This window comes from Anolis carolinensis, chromosome 1, assembly GCF_035594765.1.
Source record: "Anolis carolinensis isolate JA03-04 chromosome 1, rAnoCar3.1.pri, whole genome shotgun sequence".
In the NCBI taxonomy this organism is placed as follows: domain Eukaryota; kingdom Metazoa; phylum Chordata; class Lepidosauria; order Squamata; family Dactyloidae; genus Anolis; species Anolis carolinensis.
In genome coordinates, this window is record NC_085841.1 from 312678944 (window position 1) to 312704982 (window position 26039).

The 26039-nt window shown below is 38.3% G+C and overlaps 1 protein-coding gene across 2 annotated transcripts in view; it reads left to right on the forward strand.

Annotated features, from left to right (window-relative positions):
• Positions 1–26039, forward strand: part of ltk (leukocyte receptor tyrosine kinase) — a 149229-nt gene that overhangs the window by 31199 nt on the left and 91991 nt on the right. For both annotated transcript variants that reach the window (XM_062968154.1, XM_008104363.3), the window contains exon 2: positions 24692–24802. In XM_062968154.1, coding sequence (XP_062824224.1) covers positions 24692–24802 — 111 coding nt within the window. The remainder of the gene's footprint in view (positions 1–24691; positions 24803–26039) is intronic.

The following is a 26039-nucleotide window of genomic DNA, read 5'->3' on the forward strand; positions in this document are numbered from 1 at the left end:
ATGAAGCAAATTTAAGATTATCACAAGGCTAAAAAAATATTTTGAATCCCAGAAATTCATATAATTTTTAAGCATTTAATTTTTTTTCATAGCAATTGACCAATAAAGAACCAGGAAATGTCCCTTTCACTTGTTTGTTCTTTGGTATCATTTTATATTCAGCATTTGACTGGAATTTCAGGAATATAACAATAGCCATTTGAAAGGGTAGCCATGGAGCATGTGCTCATATGACAAGGGTATTAATTTTTAATAATCTTGACCTGGGTGAGACATAAAAATACAGAACACTATATATTTAATAGTGCATGAAGGGCTGACCTGGATGTCATAAGAGACAAGAGACCCTTATATCTCAAAAGATCTGGTGACATTCTTGCCACCACTCTAGACAATCTTGTTCTTCCTAAAAGGAGTGACCTGCTTTTGTTATTCCTTGAAATAACATAATTCCATCAAAACCTTGTTGTAAGGATGGTGTATTACAATGCTTTAAAAATTCCAGCAGATCTCCTTGGCATTGCAGTGTGCTATCACTGAGGCAAAGGGAATATTTGCAATTTCTTTTCAAGTCACCTCAACTATCTACTTCAACAGTGAGACAATGGGATTTAACCCTCCCTTTTTGACTATTCAGTAACTGGGGCCCCCGGTGGCGCAGTGGGTTAAACCCTTGTGCTGGCAGGACTGCTGACCTGAAGGTTGGGTTGCTGACCTGAAGGTTGCCGGTTCAAATCCAACCCGGGGAGAGCGTGGATGAGCTCTCTCTATCAGCTCCATGTGGGGACATGAGAGAAGCATCTCACAAGGATGGTAAAAACATCAAAACATCCGAGCGTCCCCTGGGAAATGTCCTTGCAGACGGCCAATTCTCTCACACCAGAAACTACTTGCAGTTTCTCAAATCACTCCTGACACAAAAAGGTAATTTGAGTACTAGAATCATTTCTTTGAGACAGATGAACTAGCCTTTCTTTCCAACAGCAGAAGTGAAATTTCCCATAGATATTAAAACAACCATCTTAACAAGGTTAAAAGATCAGAATATCCTGAGGATAATTCCCAAGCCTTTGCTACTCATCTCAGGAGAACAAAAAGGAAGGAGGTCTCTGCCCAACCCTTTACACCACCCTTAAATGCCACAAAGATCTGAAAGAGGCTGTTGTGTGAAGTAGGTATACTTCATTGGGTACTTTACCACACTGAAGAACTTGGACAGATGTGTCATTGTCATGAGGCTCAAATGTTCATTAGAAGCCAGAAGAAAGGAAAGACACCCCCCCCCCCGTGCGAGAGCCGTGCCACTCAAGAACATTGATCAACAGTTGTTCTCAAACTATGTCACCAGCAAAATATCTTCTACTTCAGACATGGATATTAGAAAGTTCTGCAAATGTAAAATACAGTAGAGTCTCGCTTATCCAACGTAAACGGGCCGGCAGAACGTTGGATAAGCGAATATGTTGGATAATAAGGAGAGATTAAGGAAAAACCTATTAAACATCAAATTAGGTTATGATTTTTCAAATTAAGCACCAAAACATCATGTTATACAACAAATTTGACAGAAAAAGTAGTTCAATACACAGTAATGCTATGTAGTAATTACTGTATTTACGAATTTAGCACCAAAATATCACGATATATTGAAAACATTGACTACAAAAATGCATTGGATAATCCAGAATGTTGGATAAGTGAGACTCTACTGTAGTTAAAAAGTAAATACTTCTGAACATCTTACAAAACTGCTTCATTCATTCCATCTTATACAATCATGGAGTTGGCCATAAAGTTCAACCTTCCTATGTTGCAAGGCACATCATCCTCAGTTTCAGATCTATTGTTTTCTTGGAAAATAGTCAGAAAACAAAGGAGGCACTTGGAGGAAGGGTCAAACTTACCTTTAAATACCAAGATGAGGTGGGTCATGGTTATTAGTCCAATAGATCCTGGGGATGCCAAGAACACAGTATATCTTTCATCTAGAAAAAGTCTTCATAATGATCTCTCATGGTCTCCTAGGTGAAAAATTGCTAATATGGATTAAAGCTGAGGCCAGTGTGAGGTGGAACCATAGCTGGCTGGACAACAGTGAGTGGGTTGGGGAGTGCCTTCTTGGGCTGCCTCCCATCAGCTCTGAACAGGAGATCCAAGCCTGAGGCAACCCATGGAAGTCTATCCATGCCTCAGCCCTACAGTGAGCACCTTTCAGATGAATCACGGAAGACGTTCTTGCAGGAACACCAAAGTCTTGAATTCTGTGCCTGTCAGCATCTAGTGGGATGCTGCCAGACACATCAAGGGATCCCATTGTAAGATGCCTCTCCCTGGTCCCTTCCAGCTCCAGCATCTAATTGAGCCTGAATATCAGTTGCCTTGCCTAGAGAATCAACACCATAAGAATAAGACTTTAGATTTAATAACACTGGGCAACACACATTTAGGAGCCTTAAATATTAAACCTGTTTCTTGGTGTATTTGACCTGCTGATTCAAATGTGGCTGTTTTTCATAGAAAACATCAATTCTGCATGTAAAATAACACCTCAGCACAGAAATTCTACTTGCTGCACATACAATGTTGCAACTGGAGATTTATTTATATTAAAATAGCACATAGTTACTTTGCACAGGAAATAGCAATTTCTAATCCCATTTGATGTTTTCTGAACAAAAAATCTTATTTGTTTGTTTTTGTACAAAACAAAAACATGCAAATGTTATGCAGAATAAGTCTTGTATTGCAAATAGATCCTGAAAACAGTGTGGTTTTCAAAAAAAAAAAAAACTTCAACAGGAAGAAAATTGCTGAAAATACTCATTGCTACATCTCTATTGATAGAGTGAAAAGAACAAACCACAGCACCTGATAGTGAAAAGCCCCTTTCACTTGGCCCTTATCCACAATAACTGGTGCTCTTCCTTGCTTTCTAGCCCTTTACTGGCCATCTACGTGTCTACAAAGGAGGATATTATAATAGATTACCTGAATATATTGTGATATGCATATTACAATTACATGCTTCTCTCTGTGGATTAAAAATGGGCTGTACAAGGATAAAGAAACTGTATTTTGTATGTTTTAACAAGTGTAGATCTAAGCTTCACAGCAACATGATAGAGAGATGGACCTGTCTGTATTTTTCATCTTTTGGCAGAGAAAAGGAAGATTTCCAAACACCCTAGGGGACTTATTAGTTTAACTGACATTATTATTGATTCTGTGTGCTTAAGGGGGGGGAAATGAAAACTGAACTAATTTCCAAGTAAATTTAGATTCTACTTCATCTTGAAAGAATTCTCAATGAAGGAAGAGAAATGTTCTTTTAGTAAAAAAAAAGCTATGGCTCCAGGGCAGGCGGGAAGAACAAAAGCTTCCCTGAAAAGAAAGAAGGAAAAATAGCTTGCTGCTAGTGTGTCAGACATGTGATGGACATGATCTGCTAGATTTACAGATATCTTATCAAAGAAATGTTTAACTTGTGTGTAGAGGAGGATTGCAGAGAGGCAGAGAGAGAGAGAGACATTTGAAAAGGATCTAAATAAACAGTAGTGTGGCCTGAGGGGTCTCAAACAAGGGTATTTTTGTCCCATCCTCTCTTATAGACATTGTATAAAATTCCACTAACAGGGAGCAAACCAGCTATGGAGCTTGGCTCAGACTAAAAAATACTTGTATATGTGTTAACAGGGGCCCACCTTAGTGTCATAGTAATTATTATCAGTACACAATGTGAAAATAGTACAAAAATGCCTCCTTCCCCAACTATAGGTTGGACAAGGAGGTGTGAAACTCATTATTCTAATTGTGCAAGATTCTGAATGCATCTAAAGAGAAATGTGACATGGTATCACAGACTCAGCCTTGCTCTCCCCCATCCCTTTAGAAAGTAACAAGCATGTAACCTTTGCAAATGTATTTTCGGACACAACTGGGAACCATGTGACCATTCAGATGTTGCCAGACTCCAATACCTAGCAATCTCCACCAGCAAAATCAAATATCGTTTCATTTTCTCCAGTCTGGTTATGTGTAAGATGTTGGAGGGACTAACCAATATATATATGTACAACTTGCTGGTGCACTTAAGATAAGAAAACCACCTATGCCAGTCAGGAAGGACCAGTGGAACCAGCAATACAAGAGAGAAGACAACCCACTTGCCTGTTGGACTTAGCAGGTTGAATTGTAACAGCTGGGAAAGGGCCTGATTGTAAGAGGCCATCTTGGAAAAGCTGGCCAGCAAGAGAAATTAAAAGGGAGAAACAGGCAGGGAAAAGAGAAAGGTTGTAGGACTAAAGTGACCAAGTTTGGTAAACCCATACCCAAGTCTTCCTGTAACCTCTGTACCAGGCTAAGCTGTAGGCAGCCTGACAGATGGCACATCAACACTGGAGCTTACCCTGAGTCTGGTGGATCAAGCAGCAATAGGCTTGATCAACCACTGACATGAGCTGGTTTTACGAAGAGTCAACATTTGAGCCACAAGGGAAGGTTCGCCAGGAGAGTTATTTACACAAAAGGAAAGAACAAAAACTTGGAAAAGGCTGTGAAATAATGGTTCCTTGGGGAAACCCAACTTGATCAGGACCAAGTACAGGCAGTCTGATTTACCAACAACTTATAGTTAAGAATGGGGGTGAGTCAACAGGAAGTTAGAGAAATTTACCCTTAGGAAGGAAAATTCACTTTTGAAAGAGTTAGCACACGAAAAAGCTTTATCACCAAGCCTTGTTTCCACAACAAGCCAAATTTTTCAAAATCCAGTTATCACAGGGAAAGAAAGTGTTGTGAAATCTTTTGAACAGTGACACAGACAGCAAAAAAAAAACACCACAGGGATGTTAACTCTTATATATGCTATCCAAAGCTTGTGTGTATCCTCTGGAGTTACACTTAAAAATGTAGCTGTTCTGACTTATATACAAATTCAGCTTAAGGACAGTGCTATAGAACTTGTTCATAACTTGGGGATTGCCTGTACTGTAATCTTGTAGGGAGAAAACCCTGACTGAAGCCACCAATACAATTTTTTGAACTCTATAACCCAATTTATTTAATTAATTATTGATTTATAGTATTTATATTATGCTCTTCTCACCCTGAAGGGGACACAGAGTGGATCACAGAACATACATATGAGGAAAATATTCAATGCCAGTTACAGACAGATAAGACAAACAATTGAACATAAAAAGCTATATATAAACTTTTTCCCATCTTTGGCTTCTTGAAGGCTTGTGATCATTTCTGGCTCCGCGGGTGCTGTTGCTCCATCTCCCTGCCGAAGAACTTTGTTCGTAACTTCCTTCTTTTTTTATTGAATTGCCAGCAATTCCTTATGGATGCCTTAATACCTCTGCTTTTAAGCGGTCCCTATTTATCTAGTCCCATTTAGCTTTCAAGCCGCTAGGTAGATGGAAGCTGGGCTAAAGATCAGGAGCTCATCCTGACCTGGGCTTCGAACTGTCAAGCTCTCGACTGACAAGATTTATTGCAGCTGGTGCTTTAACCTGCTGTGCTAAAGCCCAGTCTAAACTCACAAACTTAAAAAAAGTCAAAGGAGGTTTTAACACTCTCCTACCAAAGGAGAAAATCCAACTGTGAAAAGATATCTTTATTTGAGATGGGAAGGCCTGGAAAAAAATCCATAAAAACTGGGAAAATAACAGAAAAAATGGAAAAATTGGGGAGGGGAATTGGGGAAAATTGTTTTTTTCCCCAATTTTTCAATTTTTCAGGCTTTTCCATTTCTAATCTTTATTTTATGGCATTAAACTAAGAGCAAACATAGTCCGTTTTACATACAGACTTCAATCCGGCATTCTCAGCCTTGCATAGTAGTTCTGCATGTGAAATTAAGAGTCCTTCTGCATGAACCAGAAATGCAGACCTGATCTGATGTCTCAAATGCTGGAGCAGGTCTGCACGGAGGCCCAAGAAGGACTCCCTAAGCCTCCTTTGAGGCGGCAGGGATTCATCAATGTCCCCCTCTTCCCAGCCTTCTTAGCAAGGCTTGAGACCTGGCACAGGGCTTCCAGACCTCCAACTGCAAGGTAAGTTGTCATGTTGCAGCTGGGACAGCCACACATGGAGAGAATGGGAGGAGACAGTCATCCCACATCCCCGGGCCACCTGAGCCTGAGGAGCCCAGGATGACAGATAAAGCTGTGGCCAGTTCTGCTTAGGAAGCAGCCCAGCTGTCTTGACAACCCTAAACTTGGAACTGCTTCAGAATTTGAGATTTCCCTTGACTTAGTTTAGCCCAGGGGAAAGCCACATTAAACAGCTTTGCCCTGGGTTAAGCATTTAGTGCCAATGGGATGATTTGTCTGTGCACCAACCTAAATAGTCAGTGTGGATGTACCCTAAGTTACCCTGAGACATTTATTATCCTTGGACCTGTTGTAAAGCTGCTGAAGCCCTCTCACCAATGTCCATTTGTGCTAGGAAGGGAATTGGAGAGGCATTTTGCAGAAGTATCTATCTAATGATGTTCTTGTAGTCAAATGCAAAGTGATTGCATCATCTATTGTTGGTTGCCAAGATTCTCTGGAAGTCTCCGTGGATGATGTAATCCCTTTGAATCTGGGGCACAGCCAGATTCTTATGTGATTCCTTCCCTTAACTCTCCTCCCATCCCTGTGGCTTGCAGTGTGTGTGTTTGTGTGTAAGTGTGTGTGTGGCTTCAGTGGATTTATGGAAGATACGGGACTTTGGTCAGATAGAGAAAGGGAATATTAATCTTAGTAACAATCAAAAACATATATGGGCGCAGGGTTAATTAAACACCTCCGTATGTTACTAGCAGGATGCCAGCCACATTGTATATGTGGAGACAAAAAGAGAGAGAAAGTTGGAAGGAAATGTACAGATTTTATGTCAACGTACATAAAATCCAGGGTTAATATTTAATAATAATAAAACTTTATTTATACCCCGCCACCATCTCCCCGTGGGGACTCGGGGCGGCTTACATGGGGCAGAGGCCCAAACAACATAGAACAATACATAGGCAACATAATCCAAATCACACTATAAAAAGATAAAACAGCAATACAATATATCAATTAAAACAAAAATAAGGATAAAAAATTGCATTTAAAACACATAAATGGTAAAATCGTAATAAAAACAGGATAGATTATTAAAAACCCTCTGGGACTGATTAATTAATGACAGTATCTCCAAAGGCCTGAGAGAGAAAAGAAAACCTATGAGTCTATAATAACATGGTATAATTTAGTAGCACATGACAGTATCAGTTTTTGAAATAAACAAACCAATATACAATCAGCTTATTAATAAAGAAATAATCTCTCCCATCCCTTGTTCATCATGACAAGTCAGAAAGAAAAACACAGAATACTAGAATGTCTTGTCAAATATGGTATTACAAACTTTACAGTTCGTCTGACATCTTTTAGTAGTGTTACAACATGTTGAGACCAAACAAACTCTGCTTTAGAAATGGCTGGATGTTTTTCACAGAATGTTATTTTATGCCTTCTCCCAAATGGTGTTGTTAAGAGTTGCTGTGGTGGGGTTGAGGCCATAACCTCTGCATCTTTAATAGTTGCATGATTTGGGACAAAGGATTCCTTGTCAGTTTCAACTATCTATGTATTGTGCAATTGGCTACCTTAATTATTGAAGATTTTGTTTTTGTTTTCTTTCCTGCAACATGGGGAAAACAAGCCTGAAGAATATTTTTATTAAACCAACATGAGTCTGAACATGTTCTAATGAAACATTAATACGTCTTTCCTAGGGCCAAAACTAGACATGATAAATCTGTGATTAAGATTCCCACGCTATTAGAAGATAAAACTTATTTGCAGTGCTATGGGAAAGAGAGGTCCAGTCCTTCTCCAAGCAATATTATCCCAATTAAAATCTTGATTAAAAGCAGTGAGAAAGACAAAAGCAGTTTGTCAGGAAGGAAAGAAGGAAGCCATTGGGAGAGACCATGGGTATTGAGATTCCTGTGAGGCACATTCAGAGATGCAGCCATTTGCATCTGGACTGTCAAATGGAAGTTAGCTGTATCTACTCTGGAGGACTTCAGCTGCTTAAGTTGAAATGACTATGTTTTCTGCTCACCCAAGCTAGCAGCTGCACCTCACGATAAGAGGGATTAATGAACGTGAAATATCTCTTCACCACATTGGCAACCTCTCTTAGGAGAAAGATGTTGAAATCATGTATTGGAGAACCAGGTCATAGAGGAACAAATTAAAGGAAAACATTTTGTCAGCATTAACACACAGTCTGCTTTGCTCTATAGAAATAAGGCCAGGGAGCAGTGCAAATTCGAGGAGTCATAACCATAAAACAAACAGAAATTATTCCTCTGACCTAGTGCTATTCTTAAGGATGGAATTATGGAAACAATCCAGTGAGAAGTTTTATTTGGGCTCAATGGAGCATCTTACCACAGGGTATGTGCAAGGGAACATCTTAATGGATGGTGTCTCTTGTATCAAAAAGTGTTCTCTGGCACAGTTGAAGGGGGCTGTCCTGAACTGTGAGTCATTCAAAATATTTCTGAGGAAAATAGCAAATTAAATATTCAATGATCCCCTTTTAAAATAAATGATCTTTTGGATTTTGTTTGTTTCGGCTTTCTGCCATCTCCAGCTCATCACAATGGGGCAGACCTTAAAATTGGGTGTATCCTTAGGTGGCCAGTTTTTGCCAGATAGCTTTCCAATCTGTAGGAATAGGTTTTGGGTTATTCAGATTGTCCAACAGAGTATTGAAAAATAGAAATCCTCACCTTAAGTCAGTAGAACTGCTTTCTCCAGAAAGAACATAATGATTCTAGAGTTACTGATAACCTAGCTGTGCAACTCTAACAAAACTTGATTTGCAGAAGGGCACCTGCTCTAATATCAGTAACTGGCCTGTAGCAGGGATTCCTATCGCTTTCAAAGCTCTTACATTCTCAAGATCTTGTCTCTGTTCAACTGCCATATCAAGCTACAATCTTTCAGACATCACCTTTGTTCGGGATTAGTATGAAATTGTCTGCTGTTTCTCTTATAGAAGTCAACAAATCTGTACTTTAAAAAACCAGTATATTGGTTTCTTTTCAAGAGATAAGTTAATAGCCACCCACATTATTTTTATTGTAACTATTTTATATCCCACCTTTTCACCAGACCTAGGACTGAAAAGTTGAAATAGATATAGCTTAAAGTATGATATAAAACATAATTAAACTATCAATAGCCACTTTAGAAATGTATTTAAAACAAAAACAGTGAATACAGACAAAACAGCACATTATACAGGCAGTCTCCAAGTTATGAACAAGATCGGTTCTGTAGGTTTGCTCTTAAGCTGAATTTCTACATAAGTCAGAACAGGTACATTTGTAAGTGTTAACTCCAGCCATATATATGTATATTTATATGTTTATATTTATAAGCTTTGGATAGCATAGAGAAGGGTTAACACCCTTGTGCTGTTTGATTTGCTGTCTGTGCCCCTGATCAGAAGATTTCACTTCACTTTCTGTCCCTGTGATGATTGGATTTTTAAAAACTTGGCTTATTGTGGAAGCAAAGATTGGTAAGGAAGCTTCAGTGGAGACTCCTTTTCCCCATGATAACACTTTCAGGGGTGAATTTCCCTTCCTAGGGGCAGATTTCTCTCACATCCTGTTGTCTCACCCCAATCATCATCATCATCATCAACAACAACAACAACAACAACATCATCATCTTTATTTGTATTCTGCCCTATCTCCCCAAGGGGACTCATTCTTAACTATGAGTAGTTTGTAACTCAGGAATTGCCAGTATTGCTGCTTTTTCTTGCTTTCTTTTTTTGCAATCAAATGTACTTTTCTTTGATCTCTTCTGAATAGGACAGCTTTATCTCTCAGGGTAACTCTGGTAAAGACTCTAGTGGAAAACTCAGGATTCCAACATCTTGAGAAAGGTCTCCATGTATAATCTCCTCTTGGAGACAATTCAATGTAGAGAGGTATTAAAGTGGCAAGGGGTATGTCGATTTTGTTTTCTTGTCTCCCTTCCAAAGGACTTGCCTTGACCTGTGTAGGTTCTTGGTATGTCTAATTTTTTTTTAAAAAAAAATCAATGTAGAAGCTGGGAAGAATGAGGGACCACAAGCACAATGTGAAATAGTTTAGGGGTTGCATACTTATGCTTAATCCAATTAATCCAGTCTGATCCAACTGCTGCCAATGGTATAGTACTGACATTCATTAAGAATTAGTTTGGTTGAAGCACTAATTTAATGACCAACTAAAGCCTGCATTCTGCTGTAAATATATGCAATTAAACGTGTTTGAACGAGTTACTTCAAGCTCTCTTGGCATCCAAGTATGGTAATTTCATGCTTTTTATCATTGCAACAGTAGTTCAATTTTTCTGAGGAATGGTCGTAGTTAGTATCAAGCAGAAAGGGTAAGTTGAGCCTGTGTACTACTGCTTTGTATTGTTTGCTCTGTGGACATGTTTGCCCATGTATTCCTGAATAGAAAGAGGGCTTCTTTATCAGCAAAAATGAACAAGTAAAAAAGTTCCCCATGCATTCAGAAATAATTTCCTCACAGTTAATGGTCACGCTTAAGCAAAGAGTTTTTCAGTCATAGCCCATGCTGATTACCTGGATGTATTATAACTCTCTATGGGTCATGGAGAATAAATGAGATATGAAGAGTTGCTGGTCTTACCAGCTACCCCCAATTATAAACTTACTGCTTCCCTCTTTAACTGTGTTAATAATGGACACCAATGTCCTCACTGTTATTGCAAGGGACTCTGGTTTAAAGATGCAGAAAAGAAGAGTTAAAATATGTTACATTGGGAGCTGCAGGAGGTCTCCAAGTTTGTTTTTGTGGCCCTCAACACTTCCAAACATCTCTGTTATTGGTGTTGTTGTTACATGCTTTCAAGTCAACTCTGAATCAGTGGTGTCACATTAAGGGAGCAAAAAGTGTGGACTACACCAGGTGACACCACTGGAAGGGATGACACCAAAACGATTGCATCCCACAGAGTGCCCTACATCTGTTTGAGGTGACAAGTGTGCACAGGGGGATATCTCCTTCTCTTTCCCCTTCCTTTTCACTCACCAGCTGCTTGTCCCATCCTTATGCTGGGAGGAGGTTGAGGCTTTGGACGTACCTCCCCCCCCCCCCCCACCCTGCCTCTCCCTTTTGCCAGCATCCGGTCTGGCCCACGGGCCTTAGTTTATCCATGCCTGGTATAAATAAAGTAAATAATATTAAGAAGAAGAATTTATTTTCAAACCTCTCTGTGAAAAACTCATATTAACCATACTGTAAACTGCCTGATTTTACACTGAATGCACCTGTGTTTTTGTTTGGTTTTTAAAATCATTTTTATTGCAAGATTTGTAAGCAACAGTGTTACATTTTCTTTAACATATATATATCGTTTTTCTTGATACAATAAAAACCTAATTGACTGCTAAGGATGGTTAGGGAAGGGGAGGAGAGAGGGGTTCGGGTGGGGAATACATGGGGAGGGGAAGGAGCAGGAGGAGAAAAAAGGGGGGAAGGGAGAGAGAAAGAATGGTTAATAAAAAACAAAACAAAAACTAAACTAAACTAAACTAAAAAAAAAACAAAAAACTTTTAAAAAACTAAAAAAACTATAAACACAGTTGCTATAATTTTCCTAATATTTCCAGAGTCCGTACCGTGGCTCCCCCCCCCCTTTTTTTATGTTCTCCTTTATAGTTGTATAGATAACTATACATTTGCCTTTTAGAATCGCCCTGGGGTTCTCAATAATCCAACTTTATATACATATTTATTTTTTCTTTTCGTAAATAATCTATCAGTGGTTTCCAATCTGTTCTATTAATTGATATTCTATCCTGGGCCATTTTTTTGTGTAAGAATGTCCATGTTCATAATGTCCAATATTTTAGAGATCCGTTGTTCGGTATTGGGAGTTTCCTCAATTTTCCATCTCTGTGCCAATATAATTCTAGCCGCAGCCGTAAAATAAAATATACGCTTATCTGTGTTTTTATCTACGTGTGGATCTGTAATTCCCAATAAGAAAATGTCAGGTTTGAATTCAAATTGTTTTTGTAGAATTTTCATCATTTTTTGTACACTTCGTACCAGAATTTTTTTACCTTTTTGCACTTCCACTACATGTGGATGAAAGTGCCAATCTTCTTTCCACATTTCCAACACTTCTCATCCGTTTTTCCTTTATTATACAATGCCAATTTCTTCAGAGTTAAGTACCACATGTAGAACATTTTGTACCAATTCTCCAATGCACCTGTGTTTTTGAAGGCTATATGGTAAACTTGTGAAGCTTAAACCAGCATGCATTTCTCCCCATAAAAATTCCCAAGGTAGCTCTAGTACCCAAAAATAAACCATACTAACAAATAACACTAGTAACACACTACTTTGTGTTGCTTTATTGTGCAAATGTATCTATGTTTATTATCTCATTCATTTTTACATTACACTTCTAGAGTAGATAAAGCATCTTCAGTTGGATCTACACTGCCATGTAATGCATGGTGTACATTCAGCCACAGAATTGTAGAATCACAGAGACTACAAGGCCCATCGATCCAATCCCCTGCCAATAGAGGGAAAGAGCTGAAAGAATGCAGGTATGATCTAAGGTCATACAGTAATTCCTGTGGATGAACAGACATTAAGAAACAATAAATTCCTAGTACAGATGAAAAGCTTTTCCCACTTCAACATGCTCAGTTCCATTAATCTTTATTAAAAGGTGGATTTCACCTGGAACAAATGATAATCATTCACAAGGCAAGTTACTGCAATATCCTGCTTTTCTTTTGCACCATATTTCTTCTGGTTGGTGAGTCTGACACTTTAAAAACTTCTGCTTTTGTTTAAAGCTCTTAGTTGTGCATGACAAGCAATTGAAACTCCCTGATCTGGATTTCAATTACTTTTAAGGCAAAGTATTTATTCATATAACGTCATGACCAGTGGCACTCACTTCCATCATCATGAAGTGCCTTGAAAAACTGGTCTGCAGGCATACCATTTCTTGCCTTCCACATGTACTGGATAAACATCAGTTTGCATATAGAGCCAACAGATCAACAGAGAATGCTGTAGCCATTACGCTCCAAGCTGCTCTGACCCACCTGGAACAGTGGGGGAACTATGTGAGGATGCTTTTTGCAGACTTTACTTCTGTGTTCAACACAATCCTTCTACATAGACTGGTGTCTAAGATCATAGATCAAGGACAAACAGACTGAAGAATTTTTTTTTATCCTAGTATGGGTCATGATAGTAAGACAATGTAATATGTGTCCTATAATAACACCAATTGGTTACATAAGATTATGGTATGAGTAGTATCGATTATCAGAATTTCCGGGAGAAAGCACAAGTGGATAACAATTGATTTGTTAATGCATCCAGAATGCTTTCAATTTGAATTCCCCCTCTTTATTTATAGGATCTATATGCCCATGTCATAAAATTCTACATACAAATGAGAAGAAACTAATGTTTTTAAAATCCTATTTTTATTTCTTGAATTGCATTGAATTTTGTTGTTACATATTTTTAAGTTGCTTTCAATTTATAGTGACCTAAGGGGAAACTGTCAGAGGGTAGACTCTCAGCTGAAACTCAAAAAACCAGAACTCTCAACCATCAAAAAAATTGAAGAAATAATTCTTTAATAATAATAATAGTAACAACAACAACAACAACAACAACTTTAGTTTTGTATGCCGCTTCCATCTCCCCAAGGGGACTCGGAGCGGCTCACATGGGGATGAGCCCAATCAACATCAAACGTCATAAAATAGTCAATTTAAAACACATCTAATACAGTAAAACTGTGTTATATTAAGTTACATTTGCCTTTATTTGTTTTTAATTACTGTAGTTCAATAATATTATCAAGTCAATACAGAATTTATGGTATGTTATAGTATGGGGTATCATATTAGTTAGGCCTATTTTAATAGTAATTCTCAAGCAACCAACAACTGTTAACTGAAAGTCTAGTGCAGTGGTTCTCAACCTGTGGGTCCCCAGATGTTTTGGCCTTCAACTCCCAAAACTCCTAACAGCTAGTAAACTGGCTAGAATTTCTGGGAGTAATAGGCTAAAACATCAGGGGATGCACAGGTTGAGAACCACAGGTCTAATGTATCTAGAATTGCCCAAACAGCTTGGCTACCATATAGTATAGATCGGGCATGGGCAAACTTCGGCCCTTCAAGTGTTTTGGACTTCAACTCCCACAAATCCTAACAGATGGTAGGGTTCCTGGAGAGGTTGCTGGAGGTTATATGAGAGATCATTATTTTTTAATAAATAAACTTTTTAAAGCTACATATGCAATAATGTTTACAGAGGAGTTTCCTAAGACTTTTAGTTTTATGATATGTGAACATTATTTCAGGAGTACCTTCAGGATAAAACGATTGAGAAAAGCTGATCTAGAACTTGGAAAATTTACTTTCTAGAGGTTTGTAAGGTCTCTTTCCAGTCATTTTCCCAATTGTTTAGTCCTGGTTTAATTGCACTATTCCATCTTCTTCCCCTTTCATCTTATGTATTGGGGGAGGCCCTGCTCTCAGTCCCTTCTCAGTGGTGGCCCCTCGGCTGTGGAACTCTCTCCCCAATGAAATCGGATCAGCTCCCTCTCGCCTGACTCTCAGGAAAAAAACTTAAGACATGGCCTTGGACCAAGCCTTCAACCAGTAATGGGAGCAGTGCAATAAATGGTTACGAATTAATGTGATTGACAAATGGAATGGCCTTGGATTATTATTAGGACTGTGTGATTTTAAGTGATGTTTTAATAATTGATGTTTTAATTGCTGGGATTTTAATTTTGTATTAATTTATTTTATGAATTTATATGTGTATGGCATAAAATCGCTGCTTGTTGTAAGGCCAGCCTGAGTCCCCTTCAGAGTGAGAAGGACGGGGTACAAATGCGGGAAATAAAATAAATAAAAATAAATTTGTATTTAAATTCAAATACCTTTTGGTTTATATGATCTATCATTTTCTCTCTCTTTCTCTCTCCCTCCTCTCTATCTGTGGCTAAGGGTGCACACTGTACAATTTACCTGAAATTGTTAAAGAAGAATGTAAATAAGATTATCATTAAGATTTACTTATTGCAAAGTGCAAGCAATTTATTTTTACGATTGAGATAAAAATTCCTGTCCTTCATGAAGAATTCTTCGAACAGACATGAGAGATCAAGGCAGTGTTTAGTGGCATCTATCCAGAAATGTTTCCTTAAAGGCATCTGTTAGTTCTTTCTAAAAGAAAAGCATGCAGGAACTTGACAATTAACAACTATTGGCCTCAAATTATTCTTTTTATCAATCATTCAAGCTTTACAAAATGAATATACAGCATTATCCCCATATCCACAGTTCCATTTAACCATGTCTAACAAAATATGTCCTCTTTTGGCATTTTTTAGCCCAGTGGTTCTCAACCTGTGGGTCTCCAGATGATCTTGGCCTTCACCTTCAAGAAATCCTAACAACTGGTAAACTGGCTGGGATTTCTGGCAGTTGTAGGCCAAAACACCTGGGAACCCAAAGGTTGAGAACCATTGTTCTAGATGCTCTAATTTGGCTTTGGTGCTCTTAGGTTAGAAGATCTTCATTTCAAGAGGATTCACTATCATTCATGGTCTTACATATCCACACACAGTCATGGAATATATCACTGTGGAAATCGTACTGTCGTTATTTACTTATTTACTTTTTTCATTTCTATCCCATTTCCATGAAAAAGATATCCAGCTCAAGTTAGCTAATGATATCACTAAAAACAAATATTGGCAAGATAAGACTGTCTTAGTTTTTTCAAAATGTAATGGACATCCATTTAATGGACATCCACTTGCATAAAACTCAACTTGTAAGTGTTTAGGGAGACTTCCTAGCCAGACACACTATACACAAATCTTATTCTCAATGCTTGTCACAGTATGGCTGCCATTCAATGCTTAAAAGAAAAACAGCTCTAAAGGGGGCTGTGGTTATTCTGTCCATCTTGAATTATTTTGCTCCTCAAATTCTTGCCCACATTTCAGGATATAATTTAAAATTTCAAACAATTTTAATATCCCCAAATGTGTAGTACTGCAGTTTTGTAGTTAGAAGCAAACCTGGTCTCTTGCACTGACATTTTGGCTCTGTTTTATGTAGTTTAAAAAAAGAATTGACTGTCTTTTATAAGGGCAGCTAAATCAATATGTCAGCTCATAGAGGATATCTAATAAAGGTTTCACTCCATAACAGCTTTCTTCATGTGGTTTTGATTAGGCTAGGTTCTCTATCATCTAACCTATTATGCATATGAACCTGCAAAATTCACTTGCAGGAGTAAGTGCTGCTTCTGCACTTGGCTTCTCTCCAGTGTCTTGTGTGTCAAGTCAACATGTTCAGAAAATGAGAGTTCACTTAGGCACATTTTAATGCATTACATTTAATGCATTACATGCATTACAATATAAATGGATACCCTGTTCTTGGAGATTGTGTTTTGAGGAAATTGACATTTTAACTCATGTTTTAAAGTTCTATAACTTTTATTGCAATTCTTGTAAATAGCCTATTACTCCAAGGATAGACTTGCTAAGCCAAAACTATTTCAGGGCCAAACTCACAAGATATAAAAACACAAGGGTATCCTCTTGTTGTCCCCACAGATGTCACAATGGCGATATTACAAGAAGAGAACCTTGGCAATGCCATCAAGCATGATAAATTAGGCATCAACCACATTTACACAGATTATAACATTCAAAGAAAAATAAAGTACTGAGAAAGGGGTCCAGATCTCGAGATCTGACAACTCTGTCCACTAATCCCTATAAATTCAAGAAAATCAATATAATATAACATTCACTTTGTCTGAGATTGTATCCCGTTTTTGGAGTATTAAGGACACAATATAAAATAATCATGACTATCTGTTTTTGATTATGGATTTAGTGCTTTTTTGCATGGTGTAATTTAACCTTTTTGCCACATTTGCCTGTATGAGATCCAATTTTGAGCTCTGTTGATTAATTCTGTAGTATGTCTAATGCCCCTTCTACATTGCCATATAATCCAATTCAAAGCAGATAATCTGGATTTTATAGCAATGTAGAAAGGGCCTGATTTGCATTTACTTTCCTGTATGAATCAGATTGATTTGCATTTGATTAATTTAACAAAAAAAAATTAGCAGGAAGAGAGAACATCTCTCCAGGAATTTCTAGGTCTTCCAGCATAACTCTATGGTTAATTTCTGCTGGAAGCTAAACATAGAATCGCATTGGAGGACTAGAATTTCAAATAGAGGTTTTATCTCTAGAAGGTTCTCCAGCATGACTGAGGATGTTCACAATAGAATCACACTGGGGAACCTAGAGCAGTGGTTCTCAACCTGTGGGTCCCCAAATGTTTTGGTCTTCAACTCCCAGAAATCCTAACAATTGGTAAACTGGTTGGGATTTCTGGGAGTTCTGGGCCAAAATACCTGGGGACCCACAGGCTGAGGACCACTGGGATTACAAGAGAGAATAATTGTTATTCAACTCCTTGAATAATCAAACATTTTTAGGGGATCACATTCCAGTCTAGGAGCAACAAGAGGATCCCAAGATAAGACTACTAGGTTTTATTCCCTCACAAATGAAATGTCTCTTTAATCCAATCTGTTCCACAAACACTTCAACAAGACTAGAAACATGTTACTGTTGTTGTAATTGACCCAGTGGGTCATTCTGAAACATCCTTGTTGTATAGCAGCCATCAAAAGACTAATCCAGCAGGGAGTCCCTCTTTTGGAATTGTTCTTGACCCGTTTTGACAGATTCATTCATCTGGGCAAAGGGCTTTGAGAGCTTAATGTGATTCTGATTCAGTTAATGGGCTCTGATTAATAGATAATGTCATTCAAATATTTTGTCAGAACTTGATAACAAATACTTGCCTGTTTATGCCTATTTTTACTAGTACTGTTTTCCCCATAATTGCTTTTGTTCATTGTACTTTTGTGCCATGTTTATTAGCACTCATAAATGTTTCCTGGAGTTCAGATTTCCTATTTCCCCTTTACTCTTCCTATAGCTTTGGGACGTCCACTTTCCTGTGTGGTTTGATAAAACAAGAAAGCATTTAAGCTGATTAAATCCATTGTGTCATATGAAAAAATCATTCTGATTCACCAAAAGAACTTGATCGGAAATATTGGCCCATTTTCAGCATGATATTATGACTCTCGTAGTCATTAATTTGGTCACGTCTGTTTCACTTTATTGCTTCTCAAAATGTTTCCAACCATGCAGTCTTCCCCCTGCCCCCACCTATGTTGTTTTCCTTTCATATGTATCATATAGTTTACATAATTTCAAATGTACAGACAAAGAGACATGTCCAATATCAGAAAATAATGCAATAAATTGCAATAGAAACTTGCAGGAAGTGCTAATGGAAAAACTTGTTACAGGTAACAAGTAGTTTCCAATTTGCATATCTCTATAAGAGTTTGAGCACAGCATACTTGCATGACATTTCCAATTTTTTGGTTTTAGCCATGTACTCTTTCTTCTTGCATTATTTACTGTACAGTGAATCTGAGTTTGAGCCGCTGTAAATCCCCTTTGGGGTAAGAAGGGTGGGGTACAAATATGGCAAATAAATAATAATAAATTGTTCATCTTCCATTTTGTAGTAAACAGTTATCTTGTTTTCCCCATGTTTGAAGAACGCATTACCTCTCACCAAGACATGTTCAATAACATTTCGTATTTGCAAGTAAAGTTACTCCATAAATTCCAAAAAAAACAACTAAGCTGGCTTTAGTTCTTTGTTAGATCCTGTGTGTGTGAGATGAGATGTGGTGTAAGACTGATTGCTGCTCACCTTTGCATTCTAATTACTCTCTTTGTGAGATGCACTACTATCGCTCACATTCCTCAGGAGAACTATAGCAAACAAGCACCACAGTGTTGTAAAATGCTTCTGTGATTACTTACACAAGTAGAATCAAAGCTTTGGCTATAATATTGTACAGAGAGGAAAACAGATTTATTACAAGTTTTGCCCTACTGGAATAACACCATCCCACAACTCTATGCAGTGCACTTAATGTGATTTCATTGTACAGTAGAGTCTCGCTTATCCAACCTTCACTCAACCAACATTCTAAATTATCCAAGGCAGTCTGCCTTCACAGGACTGAACGTTTTACAGATTTAATTTCTGACAATGTTACTGTAAGTTCATTTTATGCAATTCTATCTTTATTTGTAGTCTATTTTAGAAGCCAATGTTTTTGTAGTCAATGTTTTCAATACATTGCAATGGTTTGGTGCTAAATTTGTAAATACAGTAATTACTACATAACGTTACCGCATATTTAACTGCTTTTTCTGTTGATTTGTTGTAAAACATGATGTTTTGGTGCTTAATTTGTAAAATCATAACGCAATTTGATGTTTAATAGGCTTTTCCTTAATCCCTCCTTATTATCCAACATTTTCTCTTATCCAGAGTTCTGCCGACCCATTTATGTTGGATAAGCGATTCTCTGCTGTATCTCATTCTTGCTCCGATATTTAAATAGATTGTTTATTTCTCCTTCCTCTTGAGATAATTAACGAGACTGTCAAGTAGCAATATCTTTGTTTCCAATAAATAAAACTATTACTTCGAGGTTAGTTTGTATAGTTCCTGGACCCCTCCCCCAAAATGATCATAATGGGAAATATATCAAATGTATTTGATTCTATAGTGGCTAGTAGTCAGGAAAGGTTGTCAGTGGTGGCTGGTTGCTTTCAGAACAGGAGTGTGATGAATCATCTCAAGATTTATAAGAACTATCCTAGGTGCTGAACTCTATTTCCCGAATATGTTCAATACCTTGAGTGGTTCATTAAAAATCCAGAATAAAACCAAGAATGTGTTTGCTGCTTGCCTGACATGGCAGCCACTCACCACCATTGGTGGGGGCACTGTTAATAGAAATACGTTTTTCAAAATGTGTTTCATCATTACCCGATGGGCAGGATTAATTTAATGTGTGCTTCTGAGACCTTTTGATGAGAGGGACTGGCTATTATTTTCTTCAAATGTGTCATAGACCAGCACGATACTGGTGCCCAAGTGGGGATTGGTGCCCATTTTCCCTGGAAAATCACTAAGGACTAGCGTGGCCAAAGGAATCACTACTCAGTAATACTGGTTTCAACCCCCCTTTCAGGAAAATAATAGTGGTATTTTCAGGAAGAAAACTAGAGATGAGCTATCCAGCACTGAAGAGACTGTTGTTAATAGATGGCTGTACTTCTTGGCTCATCTCTAGCTCTCTAAACGGATTGAATAATAGGGCCTAAATATAAAGGCTAAATACAATAAGCCCCCACTGGAACAATGGGTTAAATCCTTGAGCCAGCAGGACTGCTGACCAAAAGGTCAGCAGTTTGAATCCAGGGAGTGGGGTGAGCTCCCATCTGTCAGCTCCAGCGTCCCATACGGGGATGTGAGAGAAGTCTCCCACAAGATGGTAAAACATCCAGGCGTCCCCTGGGCACTACCCTTGCAAACGGCCAATTCTCTCACACCAGAAGCAACTTGCAGTTTCTCAAGTCACTCCTGACACAAAAAAACCTATAAAGGCACCAAATGCCATCTGATCTAAGCTAAGCAGGGTAGTCCCTAGTTAGTAGATGAACAGGAAACCTCTATTTCATACCAATGGCTGTAGGCCACTGAACATATTAATGTATAAAGCTAGAAACTTTATTCAGAAAATTTATCCAAAAAACCTAGGTTAACTTATTTATGAGTCAGTGTAAGCACTGCACCTTATCTCTACCCTTCTCTAGTCCATTTCAGGAGAACCTAAAAGAAGCACCAACATCTTCTACTTTCTTGACTATGGTGCCATTTCTGGCCTTTTTGAATGCCTGGTTGGGAAAAGGGTGGCAGCAGCAGCTGGCCCCTTGAGACAGCACTGACTCTTTTCCGTCTCTGCAGAACAACCCTCATCTTGTCCACAGATCATGGCAAAACCCATAATACTGGCCCCTGAATATCCAACAGCTCATACACAAGTATATATGGTATATTTCAGAGGAAGTAACTGGCAAAACCACCTCTGAGTATTCCTTGCCTAAGAAAACTCTATGGAATTCTTGGGGGCATCATAAGACAATAGGCCACCTTAAGACATATGTACACAGAGGATTGAACACCACACCATTTTTGGAAAGGGGAGTCAGAAACCTTTTCTTTACCTAGACTGTATAATACATACAAATGGTGACTTAAAAAAATTAAATGTAATTTTAAGTAGAATAAGGGAGACCTGGTCAGATCCATAGTGAAGCTGATGGTGGTAAATCAGTGCCTGGAGGAATCTGTAGTTTAAGAACAGAGATAGGATGGAACCATTTGAATAGCAAGAGGAACCAGAATGAAAGTGTGAGTGTCAGAAGCATTGCCAAACTACCACCAGGTGAATTATGGGAGAACCCAGTCAATCTGAAGCATTATAGCAAACTCTACAAGAATACAGTACTTTGATTTACACCTTTTACTAGTTATATCAGGACAAAAATTGGCACTGGAAATTCCTATGGTAGTTGCAAGATTTACTAACTCCAGTAATCACCCTGCAGATGTGTTGGAAGTATAGCTCACATTGGTTTAACATATACATTTTGGAAATAATGAGAGTTGTAATCCAACAGATGTTGATTTTTTTGAGGAAATTTGTTTAGGGAGTTAAAATACCCAGCCTCTTGTTGCATAACCTTGCTGACACCAGTACATGACCCCATATGTATACATGTGTCACGACAAAGGCATGAGTAAAAGGATCTTCTCCAGAGCTGTGGCATGCACACAAAAGAATAAGGAGAATAAGCACCATATTTTACAGGAGTGATAATAATAGCTATTTCAAGTTAAGCAGTTCAAGCTTTATTCTTAACACAGGTTAAGCACAGGTTGACAGAAAAGAAAAAAAGTGCAAACAGAGAGACAGGGAAAAAACTGCAGGAGGCAATTTTGTTAAATAAAGAATAAAGAATGCCGTGGAAGTGCCAATGCAAGATTTGGTAAAGTGAAATCTGGGAAGGTTGAGTTCTGATGAAACGGTGATCTAATTGGAAGTAGAACTAATAGACTGAGAGCAATAAAATGAGAAGCAGAGGAAATAGAGGAAATTATCTTGTTTCAGAATGAGGAAATCATAAAGAACTTCATTTCCTGGTGTCCCAGCTTTTGATTATAAATTCAAAATACACACACTTGTGGGTTTTCTAAATATATATACTTTTTGGTATATAGGACCACACTGCTTTTTTTATAGGGGTCTTTGAATGAACAAAGACTTGTGCAGGCCAAAATGTGAAGACTGAATGGATGCTAATCTATTCCTGTGTACCCTGGAGCCAATATGATTTGGCTGGAAATTGTATGTTGAATTGAAAGCATGCAAGCAAGACTCCTCCATAGATTTTGACTGTACCAAGGAAAACAAGGAGAGAGGCAAGGGATCTAGGGAGAGTAGATGAGAAAAGGAAACTAGGAGAAAATTAAAGGGAATCTTTAAAATATTTGTTTTTAAATGTGGCTATGTATAGAACGATGAAGTTGGAAGGGAGATGAAGGATGATCTAGTCCAGTATCTAGCCCTTGATCTGGACACTACATGTAGTTGAATATAGAAATCCTCCTAGCATTCACAACACAACTCCAGATTTGTTGGTCACTTCTAATCTTTGTGCAAATAGTGCAATTTCTACAAGTCATCAAAAAACAATGCAAAGTTCTGATACAGTGCTTCCTTTATTCATGGAATTAGGCTCTGGGGCTCCTTGGTCACTTCCTTCTCAGGAAACCATGACTTTTCAGCAGGAGACCTGTTTTCTATGCAGGAAAAACTGAGTTGCTCTCCCTCCTCCCTGTTTTTCTCTGTTGAATAATTCCTCTGCAACGTTTTGGGATATTCAAATATACGGAATGAAGGAATATTCGTTTTCTTCCATGGTGGGGAGAACACTACACTGTGCTTGCATATAAAAAAGGGATTACGTCCCTGTCCTTTACTTTCTCAGCCTAATACAATTGTGATAGAACAAGCAGAAGCTTGCGTCATTGTAACTGCTGCTTTTGCTGCCAAGGCTGGCAAAGCCATTTGGCATCACAGTAGAACGATTAGGGAAGCTTTCCCTGTTTTGCATACTTTTGTGCCACTACTTTACAAATGTGGGCATTGGTAATTCAAATATGTGATATGTTGATGTATAAGTATAAAATTCCTAGTGAAAAAATAACCCCAAAAACCAGGGTCCACTTATCTATGGGTCAGTGTGAGTAGTGTACCTTAACTCCTATTAAAAAAAGGAATCATCCCTTTCTCTGAGCAGATTGCCAAAAACAAGAGCTTAGTCCATCTTGGGAGAACCTGAAATAAGCACTAACCCCCTCTACTCTCTCCACTATAGCACTGTTTCTGGCCTTTTTGAATCTTGCTTGGGAAAATGGAGGTGACAGCCAGGGACGACTGGCTCCTGACTTGGCATTCCCCTCTTTGCAGAATGATCATCAACTTGTCCAGGGATCAAAACCTATAATTTTGACCACAACATATATATGGTGTTGACTTGTACATAAATAAAAATACACTAGAGTCTCTCTTATCTAACACAAAAGGGCCGGCAGAACGTTGGATAAGCAAAAATGTTGGATAATAAGGAGGGATTAAGGGAAAGCCTATTAAATGTCAAATTACGTTATAATTTTACAAATTAAGCATTAAAAACATCATGTTTTACAACAAATCAACAGAAAAAGCAGTTCAATACACTGTAACATTATGTAGTATTTATGAATTTAGCACCAAAACATCACAATATATTGAAAACTGACTACAAAAACATTGGCTACTAACAAATTGACTACAAATAAAGATAGAATTGCATAAAATGAACTTAACAGTAGCAACATTGTGAGAAATTAAATCCATAAAAAGTTCAATCCTTGCTGTCTATAGAAACAGCTGTGGATCAGTGCAGGAGGCAAACTGCGTTGGATAATCCAGAACGTTGGATAAGCGGGTGTTGGACAAGTGAGACTCTACTGTATATAATATCTCACTGATTAATCCTGATGGAAAGGGGAAGGATCCTTGTTTTTGAATCCTTGTTTTTTGTTTTTGTTGTTCTTGTACCTTCAAGTTATTTCTGATTTATGGAAAACTTAAGGCAGTGGTTCCCAACCTGTGGGCCCTCAGATGTTTTACCCTACAACTCCCAGAAATCCTAACAGCTGGTAAACCAGCTGGGATTTCTTGGAGTTATAGGCCAAAATACCAAGGGACCCACAGGTTGAGATTGACTGCCCTAAGGCAAAGCTATCACATAATTTTCTTAGTATGTGTTGTTCAGAGAGGATTTGTTTTTGACTTGCCTGAGGTCATCCACTGGGCTCTCATGGCTGAGCAGGGATTTGAACCCTGGTCTCCAGAATCATGTAGTCATAGTCCAATGCTCAAACCACTACACCATGCTGGCATAATTGGACCATTATGTCTAATAAATTATTTTTATTTTAGGTAGATGTATCTACGTTTAAAAGACAATATCTTAGATGCTTTTTCATTTTTTTTCTTCCTTTCTTACAGCTGCTTTTTCTATCCGATCAGATGAGAAAACCTCTGCTTTTCTCTATTCACCCCCTAAGCTATCTCCAAGCAAGAATCGAATGATTTCTTCTGATCAGTCTTCCTATCCAGGTATGGTAAATTTTGTTCCCATCAATCTGAGCTAAGCCAAGAAAGCTCTTCTTTGTGGTATGAATATGATGTTGGTTTGTTACTTCCATTTGGTCTTCCTTCCCCACCTCTCTTCAAAGACATCATTAATTTGGTCTCAGGTTTGATTTCAAATATATATGAAAAAGAAAACCTTTACTTGGACTAGAGGGCAAGCTCATTCAAAGAGATGTCTAATAATTATTCTGTCTTGTTATGCAGCTTATTTACTTAGCCCAAGTATCACCAAAATAAAGGATTCACTATTATTCGCAGTTTCAGAAATTCATGAGTTTTGGAACCCATCCCCTGCAAATACGAAGGCTGTATCATCCAAAATCCTGGCTGCCTTTGCATTCACCAAGAAAGGAAATAATTCCTTTCTCTGGGAAAGGAATATAGTTGGACTTTGATAGCTTCTCTCCAGAGAGGACGCGCAGGCTGGCTTCCACTACTTCTTTCCGCAGAGGAAAGAGATTGAATCCTTTCTTGGTGAACAGAAGCACATCCAGATTTTCATCATTTCTCTCCACAGAGAAAGAGGTGGACTTCTTTCTTGGGAGATAGAAACACCATCACTTCTGCCCACTGAGGAAAGGGATGGACTCATTTGTCAGTGGGTGGGAAGTGGGCTATATGGAATCAATTATACTCCTTATAGGACGTCATCACACCAGAGCATAGATCCGCTTTAAATCTGGTTTCTGCCTCATGCAGAATTTTGGAGTTCATAGTTTGGGACCTGTCTGACTGAGCTGTTTAAAGGCCCCTCCCTAAAGTGGATTTAAAGTGGATCCAAACTCTAGTGTGATGAAATCCTATAAGATATATAATTGATTCCATACAGCCCACTTCCAGCTAGGTTTGGCATCCAGGGAGAGGGCTACCTTCAGGAGCATGTTGCAGGCAGCCTGATCTCCCAATTCCCTCACTTTCACCTATAGAGGGGAGCTCATGTATAACGGAAACTATGTAACACTCACATAAAATATGACCTACTCTATTATATAGAATATTATATTATATATTGTATATAATATATATACACCATGTATGTAGAAGGAGCCCCGGTGGCAAAGTGTGTTAAAGCATTGAGCTGCTGAACTTGCAGACCAAAAGGTCCCAGGTTCAAACCCTGGGAGTGGCAGGAGCGGCCACTGTTAGCTCCAGCTTCTGCCAACCTAGTAGTTCGAAAACATGCCAATGTGAGTAGATCAAT